General features: G+C 47.4%; 1 protein-coding gene across 1 annotated transcript; it reads right to left on the bottom strand.

Annotated features, from left to right (window-relative positions):
- Positions 1 to 6: 6 nt before the first annotated feature.
- Positions 7 to 1,706, bottom strand: LOC139024195 (E3 ubiquitin-protein ligase UBR4-like). Its single transcript, XM_070438782.1, has 6 exons — positions 1,681 to 1,706; positions 1,493 to 1,583; positions 1,219 to 1,226; positions 1,041 to 1,131; positions 616 to 761; positions 7 to 525 (listed from the first exon to the last, which is right to left on the bottom strand). The coding sequence occupies exons 1-6, from the start codon at positions 1,704 to 1,706 to the stop codon at positions 444 to 446; spliced, it is 444 nt and encodes a 147-aa protein (XP_070294883.1). The 3' UTR covers positions 7 to 443.
- Between the last annotated feature and the right edge of the window lie 8,001 nt (positions 1,707 to 9,707).

Below are 9,707 nucleotides of genomic sequence, written 5' to 3'. Positions count from 1 at the left end.
CCTGTAAAACACATGTCTATTCCCCTTCCACCCTGCACAACATGTATATTCCCCTTCCATCCTGTACAACATGTCTATTCCCCTTCCACCCTGTAAAACACATGTCTATTCCCCTTCCACCCTGTCTATTCCCCTTCCACCCTGTAAAACACATGTCTATTCCAGTCAAGACCTAACCTGTTTCTACCATTAGCACAGACGTGTCACCCAGGTTCGTCAGGAGAACCGGGTCAGTTATCTTAGTTCACCAGCGAAGCCTCCATCCTGCCTCCGTTTTGAAAAGCTACCAGACATGTATGTGGGGGTGTATTGAATGTTTCCCAGCAACATGGTCCTAAAACAGACTCCTCACTCAGACCACACGTGTAAGATCTGCTTTTAAAGAGTTCTAATTGAACATGATGCAGAGGGACAACACCCTMGTTGTCCATGTGGAGGTGCTATTAGCAGGACCAACGTGTGGGACAGGGTCCAGGGAGGTCTGGCATCAGGGCACAGAGTTCAACAGGTCTTGCAGGAAGAGGTCTGGAATGTCAGAGAGAAGTCCTGGAAACAGATTAAACAGAGTTAGTCWGTGTGAATCTCACACATTGAGCTGTACATCAGTCTGGCGACYCTGACCTACGACGAGCAGGCATCAGCTCTTCCTGGTAGGCCTCGAGTACGCGCTCCAAGGCCTTGTACATGGGCGTGTCATTGTGGCGCACGTACTCTGCCAGCGAGAAGGACCAGCCTCCCTCTGTGTTGCTGGTGGACACTTTCTATAGGAGGGGGGTAGACGGGGATGAGTGAACTGAACACGGCAGAAACAGTTCACGACCCGTGTTGTACGGCTAATGTTCACCTTTATTTAACCAGGTAGGCCGGTTGAGAACAAGTTTTCATTTACAACTGCGACCTGGCCAAGAATAAAGCAAAGCAGTGCGACACAAACAACAAAGCATTTGACACAAGGGTTGTGTTACAGCAGGTATTTTTGTCTGGCAAACTCTTTACACAAACATTGTGTGACGTGTCACGTAAAAATAAGTCCCTCCTACCTTGAACATGTCATAGATGAGTTCCACAAGGCCCCAGAAGAGGAGAGGAGAGCGGTACACTGCATACTCCTTGGACTGTTTATCTGGGAGTCTGGAGAGAAGAGGAAGATTACAAATCATTCACACTGCAGCTAAACTGAATTATATATATTTTAAAACAACAGGAGTGTATTCTCACAGAACAATCTTACAATTTAGTCAAGGTCATGAGGTTCATGTCTCACAGGGATCACAAAAAAAAAAACACTAAAATGTGTGAACTTTTACAAGCTGTTATAAAATGCGATTATGAAGAAAGTTCTGGAACNACCTGGCCAAGAATAAAGCAAAGCAGTGCGACACAAACAACAAAGCATTTGACACAAGGGTTGTGTTACAGCAGGTATTTTTGTCTGGCAAACTCTTTACACAAACATTGTGTGACGTGTCACGTAAAAATAAGTCCCTCCTACCTTGAACATGTCATAGATGAGTTCCACAAGGCCCCAGAAGAGGAGAGGAGAGCGGTACACTGCATACTCCTTGGACTGTTTATCTGGGAGTCTGGAGAGAAGAGGAAGATTACAAATCATTCACACTGCAGCTAAACTGAATTATATATATTTTAAAACAGGAGTGTATTCTCACAGAACAATCTTACAATTTAGTCAAGGTCATGAGGTTCATGTCTCACAGGGATCACAAAAAAAAAAACACTAAAATGTGTGAACTTTTACAAGCTGTTATAAAATGCGATTATGAAGAAAGTTCTGGAACAGTATCTTACTTGTTGGCGAAGACAGCGGAGACCTTGTGTACGGTGACGAGGAGCCTGCGTAGGAAGGCGAGTCATGTGTTCCTCCAGCGTTCAGGAGACAGGATGTTACATGGCCAACACTGTGTAGTAGTGGGGACCGTCAACATCACGGCTGCTCTCCACCCACTTCTCACACGGCTGGAGAGAGAGAGGAGGAGATTAGTAATGAGGATGGATGTTCATCTGGTAGGAGGTCTCTCCTGCAGATGTCTGTTTCTTGGAGATACGGAGAGATGTTTGATAGGAGATAGTTTGGGAACGGTTTGTGTGTGCCAGATCTGATTTAGTTGACTGCATTTCAAGAGATGAAATGAAATTCCTCATTTCATAACACTGTTTTTGGCAATTAATCAGAGAACATATTTTGATTGCCAATGTTCTGAAAAAGTGAGATGCAACTGGTCCCAACAACAGAGGTTTTGATTTGTTCGGCGGTGCCCTACTGAACATGATGAACCTGCTGCGTGCCATTACCTGGCCAGGCATGTGGCGAAGGCTGATTCTGGGACATGAGGCCCCCAGACAGGAAGCAGTCCATTGCACTTGGTGTTGGCATTCTGCAACGCAGCACTCTCCCACTCCTCCCGCCGCCGAGCAAGCCTGACAGAGGAAGGATACAGACAGTATTAGATGCTGAGCATGTTCCAAGCTTGACCAGCAGAGTAGAGACAGTCTAGGGCCTGATCCTGTTTCTCGGGGAGGAGGCCTGATCCTGTTTCCCAGGGAGGAGGCCTGATCGTGTTTTCCCGGGGAGGAGGCCTGATCGTGTTTCCCAGGGAGGAGGCCTGATCGTGTTTCTCAGCAAACAGTTTTATTCACTGCCACGAGTGGAACCTGTGTTACCTGGAACCTGTATCCCTCTCTACAGACACAGCAGGTCAGTCCTGGCTCCTCCATCTGCTTCAACAACGATGTCTTGGTRACCACCTGGCCCTTCTCATTGGTCTGAAACACATAACAGCCAATCAGCAACCTGGGTTAGCTTCAGATACAGTCATAGTAGTTAGTAAATTTCGAGTGCCTTCAGAAAGTATTCACACCCCTTGACTTTTCCCACATTTTGTTGTGTTACAGCTGGAATTAAACATTGATTAAATTATGTCACTGGCCTACCTACACACAATACCCCATAATGTCAAAGCGGAATTATGTTTTAGAAAAAGTTACAAATTAATACAAAATTTAAAGCTGACATGTCTTATGTCAAGCCTAAATAAGTTGAGGAGAACAAATGTGTTTAACATGATTTTTTTAATGACTTCCTCATCTCTGTACCCCACACATACAAGTATCTTTAAGTTCCCTCAGTTGAGCAGTGAATTTCAAACACAGATTCGACCAGGGAGGTTTTTCAATGCCTCGCAAAGAAGGGCACTGGCAGGTAGAGAGCCAACAGAGAACAGRCTTTTCAAATAAGCCACAAATAACCTTGTGTAAATGAGTAGACTATACAGTTGAAGACAGATGTTTACATACACTTAGGTTGGAGTCATTAAAAACTTGTTTTTCAACTACACTCCACAAACTTATAGTTTTGGCAAGTTGGTTAGGACATCTACTTTGTGCATGACACAAGTCATTTTTCCAACAATTGTTTACAGACAGATTATTTCACTTATAATTCACTGTATCACAATTCCAGTGGGTCAGAAGTTTACATACACTAAGTTGACTGCCTTTAAACAGCTTGGGAAATTATGTCATGGCTTTAGAAGCTTCTGATAGGCTAATTGACATAATTTGAGTCAATTGAAGGTGTTTGTGCGTGCAACTGCACATGGGGACAAAGATCGTACTTTTTGGGAGAAATGTCCTCTGGTCTGATGAACAAAAATAGAACTGTTTGACCATCGTTATGTCTGGAGGAAAAAGGGGGGCTTGCAAGCCGAAGAACACCATCCAAACGTGAAGCACGGGGGGTGCATCATCATGTTGTGGGGGTGCTTTGCTGCAGGAGGGACTGTGCACTTCACAAAATAGATGGCATCTTGAGAAAGGAACTTTTTGTGGACATATTGAAGCAACATCTCAAGACATCAGTCAGGAAGTTAAAGCTTGGTCGCCAATGGGTCTTCCAAATGGACAATGACCCCAAGCATACTTCAAATTTGTGGCAAAATGACTTAAAGACAACAAGGTATTGGAGTGGCCATCACAAAGCCTGACTCAATCCTGTAGAACATTTGTGGCAGAACTGAAAAAGTGTGTGCAAGCAAGGAGGCCACAAACCTGACTCAGTTACACCAGCTCTGTCAGGAGGAATGGGCCAAAATTCACCCAACTTATTGTGGGAAGGTTGTGGAAGGCTACCCGAAACGCTTCACCCAAGTTTAAACGCACACTACCAAATACTAATTGAGTATATGTAAACTTCTGACCCACTGGGAATGTGATGAAAGAATAAAAGCTGAATAAATAATTCTCTCTACTATTATTCTGACAATTTCACATTCTTAAAATAAAGTGGTGATCCTAACTGACCTAAGACAGGGAATTGTGAAAAACTGAGTTTAAATGTATTTGGCCAAGGTGTATGTAAACTTCCGACTTCAACTGTACATCTCAGGGGTTTCAATACAGCTACTGAATTCCTCTGGACCATCTTCTCACTCCACCTAGCGTCATGCCCAGAGACCCCAGGGCCTACCTCTACCTACCCAGAGACCCCAGAGCCTACCTCTACCTCCCAGAGACCCCAGGTCCTACCTCTACCTACCAGAGACCCAGGGCCTACTCTACCTACCCAGAGACCCCAGGGCCTACCTCTACCTACCTACCCACCCAGAGACCACAGGCCTACCTCTACCTACCTACCCACCAGAGACCCAGGCCTACCTCTACCACCTACCCACCAGAACCCAAGCTACCTCTACTACTACCACCCAGAGACCCAGCCGCCTACCTCTACCTACTTACCCAGAGACCCCAGGCCTACCTCTACCCTACCTACCCCCAGAGACCCCAGCTACCTCTACTACCTACCCACCCAGAGACCCCAGGCCTACCTCTACCTACCTACTTACCAGAGACCCCAGGTCCTACTCTACCTACCTACCCACCAGAGACCCCAGGCCTACCTCTACCTACCTACCCACCCAGAGACCCCAGGCCTACCTCTACCTACCTACCTACCCACCAGAGACCCCAGGCCTACCTCTACTACCTACCACCCAGAGACCCCAGGCCTACCTCTACCTACCTACCCACCCAGAGACCCAGCCTACCTCTACCTACCTACCCACCAGAGACCCCAGGTCCTACCTCTACCTACCTACCCACCAGAGACCCCGGTCCTACCTACCTACTACCCACCAGAGACCCCAGGTCCTACCCTACCTACCCACCCACCCAGAGACCCCAGCGTCCTACCTCTACCTACCTACCCACCAGAGACCCCAGGCCTACCTCTACCTACCTACCCACCCAGAGACCCAGCCTTACCTCTACCTACCTACCCACCAGAGACCCCATGTCCTACCTCTACCTACCCACCCAGAGACCCCAGGTCCTACCTACCTACCACCCAGAGACCCCAGGTCCTACCTACCTACCCACCCAGAGACCCCAGGTCCTACCTCTACCTACCCACCCAGAGACCCAGGTCCTACCTACCTACCCACCCAGAGACCCAGGTCCTACCTACCCAGAGACCCAGTCCTACTCTACCCACCCAGAGACCCCAGGTCCTACTACCCACCAGAGACCCAGGCCTACCTCTTACCTACCTACTTACCCAGAGACCCCAGGTCTACCTCATCCTACCTACCCAGAGACCCCCAGGTCCTACCTACCCAGAGACCCCAGGACTACCTACAGCCATCCTACCTACCAGAGACCCCAGGTCCTACCTACCCAGAGACCCCAGTCTACCTCGTCCTACCTACCCAGAGACCCCAGAGCCTACCTCGTCCTACCTACCCAGAGACCCCAGGTCTACTCGTCCTACCTACCCAGAGACCCCAGGTCCTACCTACCTACCTACCTACCCACCCAGAGACCCCAGGTCCTACCTACCTACCTACCCAGAGACCCCAGGTCCTACCTACCTACCCACCAGAGACCCCAGGTCCTACCTACCTACCCACCAGAGACCCAGGTCCTACCTACCTACCCACCCAGAGACCCCAGGTCCTACCTCTACCTACCCAGAGACCCCAGGTCCTACCTACTACCCAGAGACCCCAGCCTACTCTACCTACAGACCCGTCTACCTACTACCCAGAGACCCCAGGTCCTACCTCTACCTACCCAGAGACCCCAGGTCCTACCTCTACCTACCCAGAGACCCCAGGTCCTACCTCTACCTACCCAGAGACCCAGGTCCTACTCTTACCTACCCAGAGACCCCAGGTCCTACCTCTACCTACCCAGAGACCCAGGGTCCTACCTACCTACCCACCCAGAGACCCCAGGTACCTACCTACCTACCCAAACAGACACCCAGTCCTACCTACCTACCCACCCAGAGACCCCAGGTCCACCTCTACTTACCCAGAGACCCCAGAGCCTACCTCTACCTACCAGAGACCCCAGACCCTACCTCCACCTACCCAGTCAGTAACATACCGTCATGCCCAGTGTCCCCAGAGCTTTCTGTCTCATGGCCTTTGCCATGCGTTTCTTCTCAGCCCGTGTCTCCCTGCGAGCGGGCYTCTATCTTCAGGTTGACCTCAGCGCCTCCAGAAGGTTCTCTGCCAGCGTCCCAATACCCTCGTCACTAGARACCTGCTCCAGCTTGTGAAGGTTGGTGATGGAGTCTGTCCCTATCAGCATCTGGAGAGAGAGGGAGGGAGGGAGGGAGAGTGAGATGGCCAAGAGGAGCGTTCAGAAAAGTTTATCACAGGCAGAAAATCGAACACTCAACCATATACATCATTCCCTCAATAACAGACGTTTGTTAAATTGTTTCAAAACGTTTTGCTACMGTGTGCCCTACTGAACATGACCCAGGTGTGTACCTGTGTAAGATGAACCTTCACCCCAGTCTGCGGTGACTGAGTACTCTACTAGAGCAGGTTTTCATCAAGGATCTCTCTGTACTTTGCTCTGTTCATCTTTCCCTCGATTCTGACTAGTCTCCCAGTCCCTGTCGCCGAAAAACATCCCCCAGAGCACGATGCTGCCACCACCATGCTTCACCGTAGGGATGGTGCCAGGTTACCTCCAGACGTGACGCTTGGCATTCAGGCCAAAGACGTCAATCTTGGTTTCATCAGACCAGATAATCTGAGTCTTCAGGTGCCTTTTGGCAAACTCTAAACGGGCTGTCATGTGCCTTTTACTGAGTGGCGGCTTCCGTCTGGCCACTCTACCATAAAGGCCTGATTGGTGGAGTGCTYCAGAGATGGTTGRCCTTCTGGAAGGTTCTCCCATCTCCACAGAGGAACTCTGGTTCTTGGTCACCTCCCTYACCAAGGCCCTTCTCCCCTGATTGCTCAGTTTGGCCGGGCAGCCAGCTATATGGTGGMTCCAAACATCTTCCATTTAAGAACGATGGAGGCCACTGCTGCAGCATTGTTTTGGTACCCTTCCCCAGATCTGTGCCTCAATACAGTCCTGTCTCGAAGCTCTACGAACAATTCCATCGACCTCATGGCTTTGTTTTTTGCTCTGACATGCACTGTCAACTCTGGGACCTTATATATAGACAGGTTTGTGCCTTTCAAAATCATGTCCAATCAATTGAATTTACCACAGGTGGACTCCAATCAAGTTGTAGAAACATCTCAAGGATAATCAATGGAAACCGGATGCAATTTCTAGTCTCAAAGCAAAGGGTCTGAATACTTACCTTATTTATGTATCTGTTTTTAAATTTTAATACATTTGTAAAAAATAAATAAAAAACTGTCTTCGCTTTGTCATTATGGGGTATTGTGTGTAGATAGTTGAGTGAAAAAAATATTTAATCCATTTTAGAATAAGGCTGTAATATAATAAAATGTGGAAAACGGGAAGGGGTCTGAATAATTGCCGAATGCACTGTACATACAAAAGTATGTGGACACCCCTTAAAATTWGTGGATTCGGCTATTTCAGCCACACCCATTGCTGACAGGTGTATAAAATCGAGCACACAGCCATGCAATCTCAATAAACAAACATTGGCAGTACTGAAGACCTCAGACTTGACTTTTCAACGTGGCACCTTCCCAACAAGTCAGTTGGTCAAATTTCTGCCCTGCTAGAGCTGCCCCGGTCTACTGTAAGTGCTGTTATTGTGAAATTGTGTCACTTCTCTTGCGTTCATTGCACGCATAGTCCGGGTATATGCGATAATAATAAACGTTTTGTTTTCGTAATGATAGTTTCCGGATTCAACCATATTAATGACCAAAGGCTCATATTTCTGTGTGTTATTATGTTATAATTAAGTCTATAATTTGATATTTGATAGAGCAGTCTGACTGACTTTCGTGCGTTTGCCAGCAGCTCTTCACTGTGCTTCAAGCATTGCGCTGTTTATGACTTCAAGCATATAAAACTCCCGAGATTAGGCTGGTGTAACCGATGTGAAATGGCTAGCTAGTTAGCGGGGTGCACGCTAATAGCGTTTCAAACGTCACTCGCTCTGAGACTTGGAGTAGTTTCGGAGGAATGCCTTGGAGATCGATCAGTCGATCGCCCGTTTGGTGACCACTGGTCTAGAGAGACTAGTCTCTTCTCACAAAACAAATGTACAAATGAGAGGTTGCTAAAGTAGTTGAAATGGTAGACATAAAAGGAACTAGTTAAATGAGTTAATGGATAGTTGAACCTACTTTGTCCACAGACTGTGGTGATGTAATGAGCAGAGAGCGCCACGAACGACGAGTAGAACGGCTCGTACTGTAGGATCTCAGATTCACTGCAATGACATGGGAAATGAGGGAGGGTCATTTACAAAATACACCGTAAATGCCATTACAAATGTACAGTTCAACTCACAGTCAAGAATAGGTCGGCCAGCAGCCTAAATAAATAGTCAAGTATAGATCCATAATATTCACAGGACTTTATTCTAGCCTGGCTACTGAAGTGTTGCTGTTGAGAAGGTTTTGTTWAAAAAAAAAAAAGAAGATCAAAAAATGACAAGTGAATGCTGTGGTTTAGAGTCCGAACACCAGCTCCATCGGTTTCACATGTTTTGTTGTCATTTGACAACAAAATGTTTTTATAGCTTCAAATTTTGCTTAAAACTATCATGTCAGAAATCCAATAGACTGTCAGTTATTGCATCCAGAAATGAGTCGATGCATTTGAGTGGTTATGTCTCCCCGTCTCCCCGTCCCMGAGCTGCTGTTGCACATATTTGACCTATCCCAAAATCACAACACCTGACAAATCAAGGGCTTGATGGTTCGTTAACCACTAGTAGTCAAATCAGGTGTGTTATTGTTGGGATAGATCAACGTGTGTGTGTGTTCTGCCATTTCAGTTGATGAAGAAATCAAACCGATCACATTCATAGATGCAGCTCTGGGTACCAGGACTGAAAGTTCAACACAATGACATGATAAATGGGGCTGCAGGTGGCCTAGTGGTTGGATGCCAGGACAACACAATGACATGATAAATGGGGTGGTAGGTGGCCTAGTGGTTGGATGCCAGGACAACACAATGACATGATAAATGGGGCTGCAGGTGGCCTAGTGGTTGGATGCCAGGACAACACAATGACATGATAAATGGGGTGGTAGGTAGCCTAGTGGTTGGATGCCAGGACAACACAATGACATGATAAATGGGGTGGTAGGTAGCCTAGTGGTTGGATGCCAGGCCTGACAGTTCAACACAATGACATGATAAATGGGGTGGTAGGTGGCCTAGTGGTTGGATGCCAGGACTGACTGACAGTTCAACACAATGACATGATAAATGTTCTGCTAATT

This window comes from Salvelinus sp. IW2-2015, unplaced genomic scaffold (assembly GCF_002910315.2).
Source record: "Salvelinus sp. IW2-2015 unplaced genomic scaffold, ASM291031v2 Un_scaffold1173, whole genome shotgun sequence".
NCBI lineage: Eukaryota > Metazoa > Chordata > Actinopteri > Salmoniformes > Salmonidae > Salvelinus > Salvelinus sp. IW2-2015.
This window is presented reverse-complemented; position numbering and strand designations above follow the sequence as displayed.